The sequence below is a fragment of the Myotis brandtii genome, unplaced genomic scaffold (assembly GCF_000412655.1).
Source record: "Myotis brandtii unplaced genomic scaffold, ASM41265v1 scaffold123, whole genome shotgun sequence".
Lineage (NCBI taxonomy): Eukaryota > Metazoa > Chordata > Mammalia > Chiroptera > Vespertilionidae > Myotis > Myotis brandtii.
The window spans coordinates 9,730,313-9,750,884 of record NW_005354291.1 but is presented as its reverse complement, the minus strand read 5'-3'; the positions used below and the strand labels follow the sequence as shown (position 1 = coordinate 9,750,884).

The window sequence follows — 20,572 nt, the reverse complement described above, 5'->3', positions numbered from 1 at the left end:
CAATGGAAAAATACCCTCGGGTGAGGATTAAAAAAAAGAAGGAAAAAAAATTAAAGAAGGGAAATTCATAGTTTGCATGTTTTCCCATTTTAATTAACCTAGAATTAATTTAATTCCATAATTCTGAAAGTTATATGCAAGTTAACTTTTTCATGTTTTTTTGTTGTTGTCTCCCACCTTTCAGTGTTGAGAGCACTGCACTTAGGCTTATAACAGCCTTAGGTAGCTCCGAGTTACAGCCACAGTTCACACGCTTCCTTAACGATCCCAAAACAGTGCTGTCTGCGGAATCTGAAGAACTGAACCGAGCCTTGATATTGACCTTAGCTAGAGCAACTCACGTGACAGGTACAGTGAATCCACCACCACTAACAAAACAGTGAAATTGGAGTGTGCCATGTCTCTACTGATTATTAAGGGGATGACATGCTAAAAAGATACTTTTTATTTGTTCAAGAAAAAACAGTTGTTTTGATAGCTTCACCATTCAGTCATTGATATAGATTCTTCTGTGTACTGTCACTTTAACCAGGATGAGCTTCAGTTTTCAGCCACTTTTCAGTAGTGGTTCTTGAGCTTTTCTCAGGACCACTTTACCCTCTTTTTAAAAAAATATATTTTTAGCCCTAGCTGGTTTGGCTCAGCGGATAGAGCGTCGGCCTGCGGACTCAAGGGTCCCAGGTTCGATCCGGTCAAGGGGCATGTACCGGGGTTGCGGGCACATCCCCAGTAGGGGGCATGCAAGAGGCAGCTGAATCAATGTTTCTCTCTCATCGATGTTTCTAACTCGCTATCCCTCTCCCTTCCTCTCTGTATTGATTTCAGAGAGGGAGAGACAGAAACATCAATGATGAGAGAGAATCATTGATTGGCTGCCTCCTGTATGCTCTCTATTGGGGATTGAGCCTGCAACCTGGGCATATGCCCTGACCAGGAGTTGAAACATGACCTCCTGGTTCATTGGTTGATGCTCACCAGTGAGCAACCCCAGCCAGGCACAATATCTGCTTTCTTAATTCTGTTCTCTTGGCTCAAAGAGTGCTAATACCTCATTGTCAGAGTGAATTAAGTGAGCAATCATGGTAGACTTGTATAACAATCGTATCATTGATGCTCTGTAACTTAAAAAGATTCCCATTGTCTTTGGTCTTCTTTTCATTTGTGTTCATATCATTCAAATTTAGGTCCTAAGCTGAATATTACTAGTTTAGCAGTAAATGCATTGCAGTGAAATTCTCTCAGTGTGCATAGTTATTTGTGACTTTCTCTATGATCTCATTATGAATTGTGGATATGATCATTTAAATCAGATTATATCTGTTTGTTTTTGTTTAGATTTTTTTACAGGCTCTGACTCAATTCAGGGAACTTGGTGTAAAGACATCCTTCAGACCATTATGAGTTTTACTCCTCATAATTGGGCTTCACATACTCTTAGCTGTTTTCCAGGCCCACTACAGGTAATTTGGTCTTGAATTATATATGAAATCATTCGTCCCCTTTATAATGTTATTCTAGAGAATTACTTTTGGTGACAGCCAAAGAAACGTTAGATTTTCTTATTATTTTTTTAAATCTTTGCTATTCCAAAATCTTGGGTTGTTGTTCCTTGTCCTATTCTAGGACTGTATGTTTCTTAAATTTTAATTATTATGGTTTTATCTTATTAGTTAATACTTGTGAGAATTAATACATTAACTGAAAAATTTTTTCTCTCATAGTATTAAAATGCAGAGAAATATAATTTAATGGAGCTTCACAGAATACACATGCTACACTTGAATGCATTTAAAAAAATCACACAGAGAGAAAAACTATAAACTTGTCTTTTATAATACAGAGAAAGAAAACCTCATCTTCTGCTTTTCAGAGAAAAATTTAGGCACAATGAACAGATAACTTCTAATAGGGATAGACCAGTAGCTCTCAAACTTTTCAGAATCTCCTGGAGGATTGTTTAGATACAGATTGCTGCTGATACTGCCATACTCGGAGAACCACTGGCTAATGTAATGGATTTTCCTTATAGCGATAGGGAAATATGTAACCAAAGGGCACATAAATTTCTGTCTCTTTTTTCCCAAGGTGAATAGAAGTATCAACAGATTATTAAGAGACTTTGAATTCAGGCTTGCTTTAGGAAATCTAAGAAAGGAGTCTCAGTGATAATCTAGTCAAGTATGCATATTTTCCCAATATAGAAATTCAGGCCTTGGTTACTGAGTTGCTTGAAGCACCAACAGTGTGTTACTGTCAGAGTCAAGTCTAGAACTGGTTTCTTAACTCTATAGCCATTGCTCTTTTTACTACAACCATTGAAGTAAACTTCTGGTCTATCTTTTAGGCATTCTTCAAACAAAATAATGTACCTCAGGAAAGCCGTTTTAATCTGAAAAAAAACGTGGAGGAGGAGTATAGGAAGTGGAAGTCAATGAGCAATGAAAATAACATCATTGCCCACTTTTCTAATCAAGGCTCTCCTCTCTTCCTTTGTCTTCTCTGGAAAATGCTCTTGGAAACAGATCATATTAATCAGATTGGTTACCGGTAAGCCCCAAACCTAGATCTGCATTCCATTTGGCAACCCATTATACCATAGAGCAATATAATTTATTTTTTACTCTCTGCTTTCCAGAGTATTAGAAAGAATTGGAGCCAGGGCCTTGGTAGCCCATGTGAGAACATTTGCAGATTTCCTGGTATATGAGTTCTCTACATCAGCTGGGGGTCAGCAACTCAACAAATGCATTGAAATTCTTAATGACATGGTATGGAAATACAACATTGTTACATTGGACAGATTAATTCTCTGCCTGGTAAGAATATGCTTAACTTAATGTTTCTAAGCTGTCTATCCTCTTTTGGGTCAATGTATGTGATTGATAGATCTTCTAAGGATTTAATAAATTTATATTATAATTAAGCATTGCTATCACTTCCCTATGGAACTAGAGATTTCCCAATTTCTTTACTCATTCATTCAATAAGTATATATTGAATATATACTATGTTCTATGCACAGATACTTATGTCTGTCTAGAGTAAATAAGACAGACATGACCCTGGGCTTTTGATGCTCTAAAAATATGAGCAGTTAGACCTGAGCTGATTCTCAAAGTTTCCCACTAGGGTCAGGAATTTTTAGGTCACTGCATTTCTTTGTAGGTGCTAATAACCATTAGTATAGTTTGGTAGCCACAGTCAGAACTGAATTTTCTCATAGTCACCCAATATTCCCCAAATGTTTTTTTCTATTGACTTGATTCTATTTCAGGTAAAAACTTAAGAAAAGACACTGAATCGGGATGAGCAATGCTACATTTGTAAAAATACTATAGTGGTGATGTTGGGGGTGGCTTATAGGTTAGCATTAATCTGTTACCTGTGGAGCATAGATATAAAGATGGTTACAGTCTACCAAGTCTTTCCGATATACCTAGATTGCAGGTTTGATCTGCGGTCAGGGCACATAAAAGAATCAACCAATGAATGCATAAATAAGTGGAAAACACATCAATGCTTCTCTCTCTCTCTCAAATAAACAAATAAATTTTTTTAAAAGAAGCTACTTTTTAAAAAGATGGTTACAATCTACTAGGGGAAATAATGCAAATCTATAAATCAATAAAAGAAAAGGATAAAATAGAGATATGGTAAGATTTTATTTATTTAGATTTAGAGTATCAAGTGGCAAAGCCATGCTCTTGCATAGGTTAGACATTTTCATAGAATTTTCTCTTGTTCTCCAAAGGCCATGCGTAGTCATGAAGGAAATGAAGCCCAGGTTTGTTATTTCATAATTCAGTTGCTGTTACTCAAACCAAATGATTTTCGAAACCGAGTAAGTGACTTTGTGAAGGAAAATTCCCCAGAGCATTGGCTACAGAACGACTGGCACACCAAGCACATGAATTATCACAAGGTACTAATTCAAATTAGTGCTTCAGTTAATCCTTTCTAAGCCTTACGTGGCTGTTGATTTGGCTGTTGTCTCTGTGGTTCTACTATTTCTCTCTGGTCTCTAAATTTCTTCAAGGTTCTAGAGTATCTCTAAAGTTATGAATAAATTAAAATTGCAGTTTTTGTAGACACGGGTTCATATAGTACAAAATGAAAAGAGTTATTACAAATCCTTTTATACATAATCACTTTGGGTGTATTTTTGGGATAAAAGATTTTTACCAAGTAAATGACTCTTGTTTTCATTGCATTGTAGAAGCAAACATGGTTTCATGTTCTTCTTTAAATGGCAGGTTTATTTAACTCCTTTTAAAGAGAAAAAAGATGCCCTAAACTTTTACCATTTTCTCATTTCCACAGAAATATCCAGAGAAGCTGTATTTTGAGGGCCTGGCGGAGCAGGTCGATCCTCCTGTGCAGATCCAGTCACCCTATCTTCCCATCTATTTTGGAAATGTGTGTCTCCGATTCCTTCCAGTATTTGATATAGTAATCCACAGATTTTTAGAGTTGCTTCCAGTCTCCAAATCACTGGAGACTCTCCTAGATCACCTAGGAGGGTTATATAAATTTCATGGTGAGCTTTTTTAAATTTTAATTCCATCTAATAGTAAACAAAAGTGGGCTAGGCATGACTATATGGGCAACAGTTGTTCTAAAGATTTTGTTAAAGATTTTATTAAAGTGTTTTGAGGGTAAGTGCCATGCGTTGATACCAGGAAGTCTAAAATAAACAACATAAAAATATGAATAGGTAATCATAGCAAATGTATTAAATAGAAAAAAAAGTGATATGTAAGAGATGCCTTATTTTACAGAGTGTGATTAATTGCCAAAGAGTATAGAGGGAGAAAAGTACGTGTTCACAACAGACCGACGTTACTGGGAACGAATTGGATTTTGGCAGCTTCTTGGGTGGATAGAATTTCAGTTGTGGTGTATGTGATTTGTATAAACAGAAAGGGGGGGCGGGGGCTAGGCAGAATCTTCTGGAAAAATCATGACGGTATTAAAAACAAGACATTTTGAAAACAATAGCCTTATTGAGCTAAATACAAAATTCATGTATTGTACCTGACAGATCATCTTAAATGCCTGACTGAGAAGTTTTGATTTTATAACGCAGGTAATCAAGGATCAACTAGAAGTTATTGAGTAAGATAATGACATGGAAAGCATAAGTGGAAAACATTTATTTTAGATAAATCCAGTTGTAGTTGGTAGCATGTCTTGGAAGAAGGAAGCCATTTCTTATAAGTACCGCGCGCTAACCGATTGCGCCACTGGAGCTCCGGCCAGGAAGCCATTTCAACGTTTTATGTCAGAAAGCTCAGGTGTATGAGTATGTAAACAAGTATGATGGCATTGGAAATGATGAGGAAGGAACAGATAGGCAAGGAAGAAGGAATAGCACTTGGGTGGCTGGTTGTGGGGAGAATATCAAAAGAAAGAAATTAAGACAATTCTAAAATATTAAACATGGTCCTGGAGAATAGCAGAGTCAGTGACAGAAGCAGGGGAGTCCCAGGGCAGCCACTATGGGGACAATGTGTCTTTTTCTGGGGCAGTTCTTTCTAGACCTTGATCTATGATGTTTTCCTCCAGTGCAGAAGCTAAAATTGTCTTTTAGCACTACAGAATAGGTATGAAGTTAAAGTGAACATTCCTTAAAAACATTTTCCATTTGGATTAGGTGATATGTGCACATGGTACAGTAGGGTGTGCCGTAAAATGTCCCATCCCTGTCCTCTAGTAAGGAATGCCCTGGCACATATGTTTCATTTTTGCAGGATACATTTCCAGAAGTGAAATCACTACCTCAGACTGTAATGAATATCTTTAAATACAGATATGTATATTATTGGAAGCTTGCTGCCTTGTCCTAAAATTAAAATATTCACTGTCTAATTACCCAGCATGTGAAATAATTTCATAATCTTCTGAGCTATTTTTTGGTAATCTGAAAACAGAGGATTTGTTTTTCACAGTTGTTGGTAACCAGATCGCATTGTGGTGATCTGTTTTCTTCTTGGCAGATCGTCCCGTGACGTATTTGTATAATACTCTACACTATTATGAAATGCACCTGAGAGAGCGTGCATTTCTCAAACGAAAACTTGTCCACGCGATCATTGGCTCTCTCAAGGATAATCGACCGCAGGGCTGGTGTCTAAGTGACACTTACCTGAAGTGTGCTATGAATGCCCGAGAAGACAATCCTTGGGTCCCAGATGACTCCTACTATTGCAGATTGATTGGCCGACTAGTGGATAATATCCTTTTCATTGTGATTTTCCAGATTCTCTAGAAATAAGTGCATTTATGATTTGTGAGAACGTGAGCTGTATTGTTTTTTCAAGGTAATATCCTATATAATAAAAGGCTCAATGAGTGGAACAATGAGTCTCTGACACACACTGACCACCAGGGTACAGATGCTTAATGCAGGAGCTGCCCCTTGGTGGTCAGGGCACTCCCACAGGGGGAGGGCCACTCAACCAGAAGCCAGGCTCACGGCTGGTGAGCGCAGCAGCAGTGGCAGGACCCTCCCCTGCCTTCACGGCAGCGCTAAGGATGTCCGACAGCCAGTGTAGGCCCATTCTCCGCAGGGAGCAGGCCTAAGCTGGCAGTCAGACATCCCCTGAGGGCTCCCAGACTGTGAGAGGGTGCAGGCCGGGCTGAGGGGACCCCAATGCATGAATTTCATGCACCAGCCTCTAGTTTTTATATATTCTAAGACTTCAATTTCTTAAAGTTTTGAACACTTCTGGAAAGTTTTGAAATCTTAAATTAACAGCATCGTGACAGAGAGGCAGAAATTCACTCCATTAAAATTTATATTTAAAAACAGGCCTTATAAGATTTGTTTCAAAGAAAACAATCCTATTTCTAAATACTAGTAAATATTTTCTATTTGACAATTGGTTTTCTCTCTTTTTTAGTAAAAAAAAAAGCCACTATACTGGTATTTTTATTTCTTCATTTTGATTTCATGTCTTAAGTTATCAGCACATTATACTTAGTATGTCTATATACCATGTCACTATTTAGAGCAGTTTTATATAAATGGTCATGATTTATTTTCCTACACAAAGAAACTTACTTTGTTAAGTAAAAGAATTACTTATTATAAAGTAACTTTAACTTGATTCTATTTCAGGTAAAAACTTAAGAAAAGACACTGAATCGGGATGAGCAATGCTACATTTGTAAAAATACTATAGTGGTGATGTTGGGGGTGGCTTATAGGTTAGCATTAATCTGTTACCTGTGGAGCATAGATATAAAGATGGTTACAGTCTACCAAGTCTTTCCGATATACCTAGATTGCAGGTTTGATCTGCGGTCAGGGCACATAAAAGAATCAACCAATGAATGCATAAATAAGTGGAAAACACATCAATGCTTCTCTCTCTCTCTCAAATAAACAAATAAATTTTTTTAAAAAAAGCTACTTTTTAAAAAGATGGTTACAATCTACTAGGGGAAATAATGCAAATCTATAAATCAATAAAAGAAAAGGATAAAATAGAGATATGGTAAGATTTTATTTATTTAGATTTAGAGTATCAAGTGGCAAAGCCATGCTCTTGCATAGGTTAGACATTTTCATAGAATTTTCTCTTGTTCTCCAAAGGCCATGCGTAGTCATGAAGGAAATGAAGCCCAGGTTTGTTATTTCATAATTCAGTTGCTGTTACTCAAACCAAATGATTTTCGAAACCGAGTAAGTGACTTTGTGAAGGAAAATTCCCCAGAGCATTGGCTACAGAACGACTGGCACACCAAGCACATGAATTATCACAAGGTACTAATTCAAATTAGTGCTTCAGTTAATCCTTTCTAAGCCTTACGTGGCTGTTGATTTGGCTGTTGTCTCTGTGGTTCTACTATTTCTCTCTGGTCTCTAAATTTCTTCAAGGTTCTAGAGTATCTCTAAAGTTATGAATAAATTAAAATTGCAGTTTTTGTAGACACGGGTTCATATAGTACAAAATGAAAAGAGTTATTACAAATCCTTTTATACATAATCACTTTGGGTGTATTTTTGGGATAAAAGATTTTTACCAAGTAAATGACTCTTGTTTTCATTGCATTGTAGAAGCAAACATGGTTTCATGTTCTTCTTTAAATGGCAGGTTTATTTAACTCCTTTTAAAGAGAAAAAAGATGCCCTAAACTTTTACCATTTTCTCATTTCCACAGAAATATCCAGAGAAGCTGTATTTTGAGGGCCTGGCGGAGCAGGTCGATCCTCCTGTGCAGATCCAGTCACCCTATCTTCCCATCTATTTTGGAAATGTGTGTCTCCGATTCCTTCCAGTATTTGATATAGTAATCCACAGATTTTTAGAGTTGCTTCCAGTCTCCAAATCACTGGAGACTCTCCTAGATCACCTAGGAGGGTTATATAAATTTCATGGTGAGCTTTTTTAAATTTTAATTCCATCTAATAGTAAACAAAAGTGGGCTAGGCATGACTATATGGGCAACAGTTGTTCTAAAGATTTTGTTAAAGATTTTATTAAAGTGTTTTGAGGGTAAGTGCCATGCGTTGATACCAGGAAGTCTAAAATAAACAACATAAAAATATGAATAGGTAATCATAGCAAATGTATTAAATAGAAAAAAAAGTGATATGTAAGAGATGCCTTATTTTACAGAGTGTGATTAATTGCCAAAGAGTATAGAGGGAGAAAAGTACGTGTTCACAACAGACCGACGTTACTGGGAACGAATTGGATTTTGGCAGCTTCTTGGGTGGATAGAATTTCAGTTGTGGTGTATGTGATTTGTATAAACAGAAAGGGGGGGCGGGGGCTAGGCAGAATCTTCTGGAAAAATCATGACGGTATTAAAAACAAGACATTTTGAAAACAATAGCCTTATTGAGCTAAATACAAAATTCATGTATTGTACCTGACAGATCATCTTAAATGCCTGACTGAGAAGTTTTGATTTTATAACGCAGGTAATCAAGGATCAACTAGAAGTTATTGAGTAAGATAATGACATGGAAAGCATAAGTGGAAAACATTTATTTTAGATAAATCCAGTTGTAGTTGGTAGCATGTCTTGGAAGAAGGAAGCCATTTCTTATAAGTACCGCGCGCTAACCGATTGCGCCACTGGAGCTCCGGCCAGGAAGCCATTTCAACGTTTTATGTCAGAAAGCTCAGGTGTATGAGTATGTAAACAAGTATGATGGCATTGGAAATGATGAGGAAGGAACAGATAGGCAAGGAAGAAGGAATAGCACTTGGGTGGCTGGTTGTGGGGAGAATATCAAAAGAAAGAAATTAAGACAATTCTAAAATATTAAACATGGTCCTGGAGAATAGCAGAGTCAGTGACAGAAGCAGGGGAGTCCCAGGGCAGCCACTATGGGGACAATGTGTCTTTTTCTGGGGCAGTTCTTTCTAGACCTTGATCTATGATGTTTTCCTCCAGTGCAGAAGCTAAAATTGTCTTTTAGCACTACAGAATAGGTATGAAGTTAAAGTGAACATTCCTTAAAAACATTTTCCATTTGGATTAGGTGATATGTGCACATGGTACAGTAGGGTGTGCCGTAAAATGTCCCATCCCTGTCCTCTAGTAAGGAATGCCCTGGCACATATGTTTCATTTTTGCAGGATACATTTCCAGAAGTGAAATCACTACCTCAGACTGTAATGAATATCTTTAAATACAGATATGTATATTATTGGAAGCTTGCTGCCTTGTCCTAAAATTAAAATATTCACTGTCTAATTACCCAGCATGTGAAATAATTTCATAATCTTCTGAGCTATTTTTTGGTAATCTGAAAACAGAGGATTTGTTTTTCACAGTTGTTGGTAACCAGATCGCATTGTGGTGATCTGTTTTCTTCTTGGCAGATCGTCCCGTGACGTATTTGTATAATACTCTACACTATTATGAAATGCACCTGAGAGAGCGTGCATTTCTCAAACGAAAACTTGTCCACGCGATCATTGGCTCTCTCAAGGATAATCGACCGCAGGGCTGGTGTCTAAGTGACACTTACCTGAAGTGTGCTATGAATGCCCGAGAAGACAATCCTTGGGTCCCAGATGACTCCTACTATTGCAGATTGATTGGCCGACTAGTGGATAATATCCTTTTCATTGTGATTTTCCAGATTCTCTAGAAATAAGTGCATTTATGATTTGTGAGAACGTGAGCTGTATTGTTTTTTCAAGGTAATATCCTATATAATAAAAGGCTAATATGCAAATAGACCGAACAGTGGAACAATGAGTCTCTGACACACACTGACCACCAGGGTACAGATGCTTAATGCAGGAGCTGCCCCTTGGTGGTCAGGGCACTCCCACAGGGGGAGGGCCACTCAACCAGAAGCCAGGCTCACGGCTGGTGAGCGCAGCAGCAGTGGCAGGACCCTCCCCTGCCTTCGCGGCAGCGCTAAGGATGTCCGACAGCCAGTGTAGGCCCATTCTCCGCAGGGAGCAGGCCTAAGCTGGCAGTCAGACATCCCCTGAGGGCTCCCAGACTGTGAGAGGGTGCAGGCCGGGCTGAGGGGACCCCAATGCATGAATTTCATGCACCAGCCTCTAGTTTTTATATATTCTAAGACTTCAATTTCTTAAAGTTTTGAACACTTCTGGAAAGTTTTGAAATCTTAAATTAACAGCATCGTGACAGAGAGGCAGAAATTCACTCCATTAAAATTTATATTTAAAAACAGGCCTTATAAGATTTGTTTCAAAGAAAACAATCCTATTTCTAAATACTAGTAAATATTTTCTATTTGACAATTGGTTTTCTCTCTTTTTTAGTAAAAAAAAAAGCCACTATACTGGTATTTTTATTTCTTCATTTTGATTTCATGTCTTAAGTTATCAGCACATTATACTTAGTATGTCTATATACCATGTCACTATTTAGAGCAGTTTTATATAAATGGTCATGATTTATTTTCCTACACAAAGAAACTTACTTTGTTAAGTAAAAGAATTAATTATTATAAAGTAACTTTATTATTATTATTATTTCAGAGAGGAAGGGTGTGGGAGAGAAAGATAGAAACATCAATGATGAGAGATCATTTCCTGAAAGATAGAAACATCAATGATGAGAGAGAATCATTTCCTGGCCGCCTCCTGCACACCCCCTACTGGGGTCCGAGCCTGCAACCTGGGCATGTGTGCCCATGACCGGAATTGAACTTGGGACCTTCAATCCACAGGCCGACACTCTATCCATTGAGCCAAACTGGCTAGGGCGAGTAACTTATTAATTGTCCTATGACTATTAGAAGGAATAGGTTGATAGTTATAGCAGTACTTTGGTTGCATCTATAGCTATCACATCACAGTTATAAGAGCCCACCTATATAAGACCATTTTATATCTTACAGTTGATCACATGGTTGCAATCAATATATTTGTCATGTCAAGTTTATTTGTATTTGGTTTGTATTATTTGCCTTCTAATCTCTCAGATAAATCACTTCTTGAAGGTTCATAATCAGATAAATTGATAATCAAATGACATGTTTACATATGAAACATTTTGAAAACTGTAAAGCCCTATACAAATGTGAGCCATTAATCTCAAAATGATCCAGTAGTTATTGCTTTAATCATTTGCACCGATGGCTGGCAAGTCTCCTGGTCCATTTCCAAACTGTGACTGGAGATTCAATGAGTTTCCCAATCCAGCTGCCCATGCACTGCATGTTACTTGTGTGGAGCTCATGGCCTTAGCTGTTTCAGGCAAAGAAGTTGGAAATGCTCTTCTAAATGTTGTGCTGAAAAGGTATGTATACTGTTGTATGCAATAAGATTTATTGTTTATTTGTAAAGAAATTGATATTTTATTTGGAGCTGTCAGACAAACCTATTGTCCCAAGGCTGATACACACTAGATCAGCCGTGGGCAAACTACGGCCCGATTGAAATGAATAAAACTATAAAAAAAAAAGACCGTACCCTTTTATGTAATGATGTTTACTTTGAATTTATATTAGTTCACACAAACACTCCATCCATGCTTTTGTTCCGGCCCTCTGGTCCAGTTTAAGAACCCATTGTGGCCCTCGAGTCAAAAAGTTTGCCCACCCCTGCACTAGATAGTAACTGTCTTTTGGTTCCAGATCTTGTCCTTATGATATATGTGTAGTAGAGTTAGCCCTAGACAGTGTCAGGAGACCTGGGTTTATTCCTACTTATGTTCTTTATTAGTTGTTTGGCATTTAATTTAGGAATAATGTTAACTTCTCAATACAGACTGTCTTTGAAGAGTCCTTTCTTAAAGACCAACATAAAGAACGGGATAATGATTAGAGAAGAAGTATAAATAAATGGAAATAGTCTTTCAGCCCATTTGTTAAAGGAAACAACCCAAAACAAAATTCTTATTTTGCTTTTGTTTCTGCATAGTGAATTTTTACTCAATAAAAATCTATTGCAGTTTTATTGGAATAGGTCAGTTGTCAGCCCTTGAATTACATATGTTCTCAAAAGAAGATTCATTATCAACCACATAAAATGTTTTTATAATTCCACGTTTGTATTATTTGTTCCTACTCGTAGTCAGCCTTTAGTGCCACGAGAGAACATTACAGCATGGATGAATGCAATTGGATTGATCATCACTGCTCTACCAGTGAGTTAAGTTGTGATTTTTACGTAGTAATGGAATGCAGTTGTTCCTGTGAGTTAAAAGAATAGGATGCCTTTATATAAGGACATTGTGCAGTAAATGAAGTGTTTCATGTTTTTAAAGTTTTCATATTATTATTGCTTCAAAAATCTACAGTGACTGTTTGCTTTGTGCATTTGGGTCCCTACATTCATTGGTCCCATTTACCCATCCAACCTTAGTTTTTACATTAAAATGTAAATATTTTGAACAGTTAATTATATATCTATGAGAGCCTCTTCTCATGTGACCTCCACATGTGTCTAGTCAGCACCACATAGTTGTCTGTTGTGCTATCTTTGAATCCTATCTAATAAGGAGGGAATACGCAAATTGACTGTCACGCCATCACAAAGATGGTGGCACCCATAGCCACAAGATGGCGGTGCCCAGTCCCCTCAGCCCTGCCAGGGGCGGGGGGGCGGGGGGGCAGGAGCACGGTGCGGCTGGACCCACCCTCAGCCACCCAGCTGCCCAGGGCCAGCCCAAGGTGCAGGCAAGCCTCGGATGGCAGCTGCCCAGCCACCCAGGGCTGCCCGAGGCTCAAGTAACCAGTGCCGGCTGAGGCTTGCGCTGCTGGAGTGGCAGCAGCTGAGGTGTGATGGGGGCGTCGGTTTCCCCTGATCCCCGGGTCACCTCCTGCCCCTGAGGGCTTCCGGACTGTGAAAAGCTGCCCAGGGCCAGCCCAAGGTGCAGGCAAGCCTCGGATGGCAGCTGCCCAGCCACCCAGGGCTGCCCGAGGCTCAAGTAACCAGTGCCGGCTGAGGCTTGCGCTGCTGGAGTGGCAGCAGCTGAGGGGTGATGGGGGCGTCGGTTTCCCCTGATCCCCGGGTCGCCTCCTGCCCCTGAGGGCTTCCGGACTGTGAAGGGGGGTAGGCCGGACTGAGGGACCCCCCTCCAGTGCATGAATTTTTATGCACTAGGCCTCTAGTGTTAGTAATATTGTCTAACCCTGTGCTCTCCAGACTGCTTTGATTATGCACCTCTATAAGTCACTTTTTTCTTACCCACCTCCGAAATATATGTATTTGTTTCTGAGTTACACATGTATATCAGTAGTGTCTGTGTGGTAAATATTGTTAAAGTAGATTTACTGTGTAGTCAGCATCAGGTACTAAGTGAACAGGCAGATGCGTGGAACCCTCTAACTCACAAGCATAATACTGACTTATTATGAAACCACCCACTTTTGATTGTAAAATCTCCATTACACAAAAACACAAGCTGGATAAGTAGAAAACATTAAAGAATGAGAAAATGCTATTATTTTAGGGGTGGGAGTGTGAAAATGAATATGGGGTGGAATACTAGATAAGTGATATTTTTCATCAGGCTTTCCTCTGGTTTTAAAGGAGCCATATTGGATTGTGCTTCATGATCAAATTGTGAGTGTCATCAGTAGTCCCAGCTTGACATCTGAAACCGAGTGGGTTGGCTACCCATTCCGCCTCTTTGACTTCACTGCTTGTCACCAATCGTACTCCGAGATGAGCTGTAGCTATACGTTAGCTCTAGCACATGCAGTGTGGCACCATTCTAGCATCGGGCAACTTTCTCTCATTCCCAAGTAGGTATTATGATTTTTAAAAGAAATTTTACTTTTGTAATTTTGTTTTTGTTTTGTTCTTTAACCTCATGTACATGTAAGGTATATATCTCATTCAGTAGAACAACTTGGAAAGTAAGAGTGAAGTAGAATTTCTAGATAATCAGAAAACCTCTTTTATTTCAGAATTGTTTGAAAAACATGTAATTTGTATGTGCAAGTAATAATTTGGTATCTAGTTTTCCATTACATTTTAAGGAGGCTTTTCCTAGAATGTATTCCAAAAGTTGCCTTTTGAACTGAATACCTGATATCAGCCTATTTTCTGATTATTTACCTTAACTATAAAATTGGTGTTATCTAGATTCAACTTTCTTGAGAATGGCATTTATATTAGACTGGTTATGCACCTCTGTCATTCAGTAATTTTATTTTTAAGAATGACTTTAATCTAAATTTATTCCAGTAATCAAATAAAAATAAGAGCCAGTGAGAGATATGAGAATAATTAAAAATAATTAAATTTGAAGAAATTTAAAAAAAAATTATTATGACTTTTGCAAATACTGGGGTAGACTGTATTAACAAAATTCAAACAATTCACTGATTTCAAATCACAATAAATTATTATCTTCAAATTTTAGGTTTCTCACTGAAGTACTTCTTCCTATAGTGAAGACTGAATTCCAATTGCTTTATGTGTACCATCTTGTGGGACCATTTTTACAAAGATTTCAGCAAGAGAGAACTCGGTGTATGATAGAGGTAAAATATAATCTGGGTTTTCTGTGATAAAATTAAGTTCTAAAATACCTATTTGGGGTTTTTTCCCAGTGTTTTCCAAACTTCGTATCATAATCCATTAGAGTGAAGTCAGCTTAGTAGGATCAGAGAGTGGTTTGGGAGGACTTAGCGTACCCATGACTTAGAATAACTATGATGAGTTTGGTGTGGGATGTGTTGAGTTGGATGTGCAGGGAGAAATACCCATCTTCAAGGTTGAGAAGAAAGTTAAGGATGGAGAAATGCATTTGAGAACATGCACTACAGTAAAGAAGAATTAATTAAAATCATGGGAATGGATGGAAATCACCTATAACGAGTACAGAGAAAAGAAAATGAGCCAGGAATAGAACCTTAAAGTATAAGCCCCCAAATAGAACTAAAGGTACAATCTAAAGCAGGGGTCCTCAAACTACGGCCCGCGGGCCACATGCAAGTACAAATATTGTATTTGTTCCCGTTTTGTTTTTTTACTTCAAAATAAGATATGTGCAGTGTGCACAGGAATTTGTTCATAGTTTTTTTTTTAAACTATAGTCCGGTCCTCCAACGGTCTGAGGGACAGTGAACTGGCCCCCTGTTTAAAAAGTTTGAGGACCCCTGATCTAAAGTATCCCTGAGGTTGCGATTATCCCAGAAATTGAGGTATGGTTTCCTGAAAGGGATCGTCTGTCTCTTAATTTTAAGAAAAATTAACAAACTGTAAAGAGAAATTTCATTTATACCCTGTTGGGGCATTTTATAGCACTATCGAGTCCACTATAATGCAGGCCATGTCATATTTCCATGCACACAGTTTGTGTGGTCAGTGACAGTTCTATAAACCTGTTATCCCTCTGTGCTAGTCGTGGAATGGAGTCCAGCATATCATGCTGAATTATTGAACCATTTTTGACATAAGTAATTTTATGTTATTTTTAACTAGATTGGTGTGGCATTTTATGACATGTTGCTGAATGTAGACCAATGCAGCGCCCACTTAAATTACATGGATCCCATCTGTGACTTCCTATACCATGTGAAGTATATGTTTACTGGTGACAGCGTAAAAGAGCAAGTAAGTTAACTTTAATTACTTTTAATGATGTTTAGTTTAAAAACCTTGAACATATGGTGATATACTTATTTGCTTGGGTGAGTGGTTTTATTTTCTTTTAAGGAGAAAAGGTTGATATCAGTCTCTTTTAGGCTACATGAGCATATTATTCTGGATATAATATTAAAGTAAAAGTAAATGCATGTTATAATTTCTTACATTTTCCCCTTGATATTTGCAACGAGACATCTGAAAAAGACCTAGGGGAGTTAATTAACAGTAATTTCATTAGGAAGAAACAGTACAGTATCGCTACTGAAAAGACCAGGCAGGTGTTGTGTTACGTGAAGGAGGTCCTACTTTTTCTGGACAGTGATTAGGATACGCTATGGGAACATTAGACAACTTGCAGCATAACTAAAAGACTAAAGCTAGGAGAGTCCAGAGAGTGATTTCTTGAAGGGTATTTGAAGGAATTGGGAAGCTTGATTTGAACTTTAAGTCTTAGTTGTTTATGTCCTTACTATTTGGAGGATTGCCATTTGGATTCAGTATTAGATCTGTTCTGTGTGACTTCAAAGGACATATAAACGCTGGTGAAGTTAAAAGGAGGTGCATTCTGACTCAATATAGAAAGAGCCACGTCCTAGTAGAGCTGTCTGAACATGGCAAGGACCTCCTTGAGCTATAACCGAGTTTCCTAGCTGTAGGAAAGTCTTGCCTGTTTCAGAAGGAGAAATTAAATAATCTCCCCTCCATACTTCAATGTTACTTCCTTCTGTAATAGCCAAGAGAGGTAAACTGATATAAAAACATGAATCCTAGTCTGTTGGATTCTTCCCTTGCAGCTGGGGAGGGTGTTGACTCTTTTATGCCTCAGCAGAATCGTCAAGGAAAGTTGAGTGGGAACCAATACAGGCATGCTTTATTTTATTTATTTATTTTTTAAGTATATTTTTATTGATTTCAGAAAGGAAGGGGGAGAGCGAGATATAGAAACAATGATGAGAGAGAATCATTGATTGGCTGCCTCCCATATACTCCACACTGGGGGTCAAACCCGGGCATGAGCCCTGACTGGGAATCGAACCATGACCTCCTGGTTCATAGGTTGATGCTCAACCACTGAGCCACACCAGCTGGGCTCAGGCATGCTTTATTTAGCATATCCTTTATATTTGGGCCTAAGGCACTTTGACAGAAGGTAATTACAGAAAGGAAAAATTATTAATGGGCTGATCTTTCCTGGCAAGGTCAAGGAGCATTTGAGTAAAGAAAGCTGTGAAACTGTTTGATGTATTTATTTCCTTGAGGGGTTTTAAGTAAGAGTAGATCTGATATATAGTTTGAATTCCAAGTATAAATCAGAATTTTTAAAAATTAGATTTGTAGATATATGTTACAAACATGTTATTCAAAGAACTTCAGAATGTAATTGTGCTTCATGCTTCTGTGAAGATGGCATTTTAAAAGGATGACCACCTATTGCATGTGTAACATTTTCAGTGTAAATTATACTAGCTTTTGGCAGTAGGATTTCTGGCTAGCCAGGTAAGTATATGTGTTTTTGTAAATATATGCTTATATACATAGATATATGCATATACACACATATACATATATAGAATGTGTGTGAGGAAGAACACACAATTTTTCTCATGTGAGAGAAATAATTTTATCTGCTTTTGTTAAAACACAAAGCATGTAGATAAACTTCCTCATCCATCCCACTCCCTAGTATATTGTCTCAGGATATATATTAATCACTTCTTTAAAAGGTGGGAAATTAAAGTTTTCTGGTTAAAATATTTTTTCATGTGTTTTCATTTTTTAGGTAGAGAAGATTATCTGTAATTTAAAACCAGCTTTAAAACTTCGTCTTCGATTCATCACACACATTAGCAAGATGGAACCAACTACAGTACCTCCACAGGCCATAAATAGTGGGTCTCCAGCCCCTCAGTCTAACCAGGTGCCAGTGTCTTTACCAGTCACTCAGTGAAGTCAGCATGCACCGTGGTGCAATGGAAATACATCTGTCTTTGAAAGTGGACTCAAACCTATTAAATCTGAACATAATCATTGCTACATAGTGATGTAGTAGAGCAGTGACGTTCAGATTGTTTTATTTTGATTCAAATCGTGAATCTATTGACACCTTATAACTCCCATCTCCTTGTCTATATTTATGTCTCTAAGAGATCAAGTAGACTATGTTGTCCATATGCATAATGACTTATTAGAGTTGCCTAGGAACACTTACATCTCTAAGAGGTCAAATAAACTACATGTTGTTCATATCTATAACAATTTATTAGAGCTGCCTAGGAATATTGAGGTGTCTGTGATCAAAAGACTTTTATTAGATACTCTCAATCTTTCCTAGTCTAGCCATTGGTTTGGTTTTATATTTTATAATTAATGACTTATTCATTGTTTTAAAGGTACTACATATGTAGTAGTTATTACAGGTCCTTTTATATATAAATTTCTTTGGTGTGTCTTTGGGATAAGAGATTTTTGTCAAAGAACTGAAAATTTCATTGCATTGCAGAAGTAAACAGTTTCATATTCTTTTTAAATGGCTTAGAATTTTTATCATAGATTTTCAAATAAATAAGCTAATGTTTCTAATCAAGGTAGTTTGGCAAGTTTTTGCCTTTGCTGTGGACTTGAACTTTACTGTATGAAATGAATTGGAAGTTATGTAAGTAGATAACATAGCTAGAAATGCACAAACTTAGTAAATTCATGTTTAAATGGTGATTCTCCAATCTCTGTTTTTTAAAATAATTACTTTTCCAGATTGACACTTACCTAGCAAATGATGTTATTCTTTGAATTTTTATAATCTTAAAATTTTTAAGTATTTATTTTTTAAATGCAGTGTACATTTTGGTTCTTTAGGGTTTATTAAATTTTGAGAGACTTAATGTTAATTTTGAAGGGAAATGGCATTAAGATTGTAAAAGACTACAAAAAAATTAGTAAAATCTGTTAAATGAATACATTGTGTGATTGATTACTCAATTTGAATGAGCATCTGTTGTGTGCCAGACAATGTATTGGCTGGGTTATAAGAGAGAGACCTGGGCTACTTCCATGCGTTGTACAGTACAGCTGGTAATTGAAATTGACCTAGGTATTAAGGGTACTAATTAAAAAAAAAAATAGTACTGATTAAAATAAAAATGAACTACCCACGCCGGGTAGCTCAGTTGGTTAGAGCACAGTCCCAATAACCTAAGGTTGTGAGTTTAATATCCAGACATACAAGAATCAACCAGTAAATATATAAATATGTTGAATAACAAATCGATGTCTCTCTCTCTCTCTCTCTCTCTCTCTCTCTCTCAAAAATCAATAATAAAAAAAGAATTAGTGAAGTTTAACCAACTATACTTCAATTTTTTATTTCCAAATACATCGTCCTAGACCTTACCTTCTTCATGGTTATTATAATCACTACATTTTTTAAAGTTGATTTTAGAGGGAAAGAAGAAGGGAGAGAGAAACATCGATTTGTTGTTCCACTTAATTATGCATTCATTGGGTTGATTTTTGTATGTATCCTGATTGGGAATCAAACCCGCAACATTGGTGTATCGAGCTACCTGGCCAGGGCTTACAATGACTAAATCTTTATTTGCCATGCAATTCAGCTTAATATTTATATAATAGTATAAGTAATTTTTCTCAGTAATATTGTTAAAATTCCCCAGAAATTTTATGCTAGAAATGAATTCAAGTGTTCCTCTTAACAGAGTCTCAATATAGTCTCACTACCTCAAGGAATATATTGCTTTGAGATCCTAAAATGGGAATAATTATGAACTGGTATTATACAAATAGAATAAAGGAAGTGAAAATATCACTTTCTCAAGGATATGTACATTCCAGTTCATTTATTAACAATTCATTTTTTCTTCTTTAGCTTATAAAAAAGGGGGGAATATGATTTTCCCCAAATGGGTTTTTTAAAGAATTATTATTAACCAGAGACATTAATAGAAGGCAGATGTTTTATTTGGATTTATTCTGAAGGGGGAAAATGCCTTTATATTAATTACATCCTAAAGGTTTATTTTTACTTAGAGGCCCTGTGCACAAAAATTTGTGCACTCGGGGGGTCCTTCAGCCCGGCCTATGCCCTCTTGCAGTGTGGGACCCCTTGGAGGATGTCCACCCCAGTGGGGACCCTCACCCCATGGAGGTTTGGCCAGCCTGGGTGAGGGGCTGATGGCTGTTTTCAGGCTGGCCACACCCCCTTTAGGGTGGGGGATCCCCACTCGGGTGCCTGGCCAGTCCAGGTGAGGGGCTGAGGGCCGTTTTCAGGTTGGCCAAGCACCCTGGCGATGTAAGCTCCCAGCCTCTCCTTTTTTTCTTTTTTTTTTATTCTGGGATTTATTTACCTTCTATACTTGAAACTTTGTTGCCTTTAGCGGAGGCCTGTGGAAAGCTTGGCTTCCTCCATCACCAGGGGCAACCCACTCCTGCTCGCTCCAGCTCCGTGGCCACGGCTGGCTGAAAGCAGATATCTGGGGTTTGTTTACCTTCTATAATTGAAACTTTGTTGC

General features: G+C 37.6%; 2 protein-coding genes across 3 annotated transcripts in view; both read left to right on the top strand.

Moving 5' to 3' along the window:
* The window catches only part of LOC102253541 (mediator of RNA polymerase II transcription subunit 23), a 46,353-nt gene extending 27,352 nt beyond the window's left edge, over window positions 1–19,001 (top strand). For both annotated transcript variants that reach the window (XM_014533826.1, XM_014533827.1), the window contains 13 exons: window positions 185–348; window positions 1,336–1,460; window positions 2,345–2,547; window positions 2,636–2,816; window positions 3,752–3,922; window positions 4,321–4,537; window positions 5,997–6,233; window positions 11,580–11,745; window positions 12,522–12,594; window positions 13,983–14,197; window positions 14,821–14,941; window positions 15,885–16,016; window positions 17,830–19,001. In XM_014533826.1, the coding sequence (XP_014389312.1) occupies window positions 185–348; window positions 1,336–1,460; window positions 2,345–2,547; window positions 2,636–2,816; window positions 3,752–3,922; window positions 4,321–4,537; window positions 5,997–6,233; window positions 11,580–11,745; window positions 12,522–12,594; window positions 13,983–14,197; window positions 14,821–14,941; window positions 15,885–16,016; window positions 17,830–17,997 (2,173 nt within the window). In that variant the 3' untranslated portion in view covers window positions 17,998–19,001. The remainder of the gene's footprint in view (window positions 1–184; window positions 349–1,335; window positions 1,461–2,344; window positions 2,548–2,635; window positions 2,817–3,751; window positions 3,923–4,320; window positions 4,538–5,996; window positions 6,234–11,579; window positions 11,746–12,521; window positions 12,595–13,982; window positions 14,198–14,820; window positions 14,942–15,884; window positions 16,017–17,829) is intronic.
* On the top strand, window positions 7,578–10,185 carry LOC106724860 (mediator of RNA polymerase II transcription subunit 23-like). Its single transcript, XM_014533828.1, has 3 exons — window positions 7,578–7,768; window positions 8,167–8,383; window positions 10,106–10,185. The coding sequence occupies exons 1-3, from the start codon at window positions 7,601–7,603 to the stop codon at window positions 10,168–10,170; spliced, it is 450 nt and encodes a 149-aa protein (XP_014389314.1). The 5' UTR covers window positions 7,578–7,600; the 3' UTR covers window positions 10,171–10,185.
* Window positions 19,002–20,572: the final 1,571 nt, after the last annotated feature.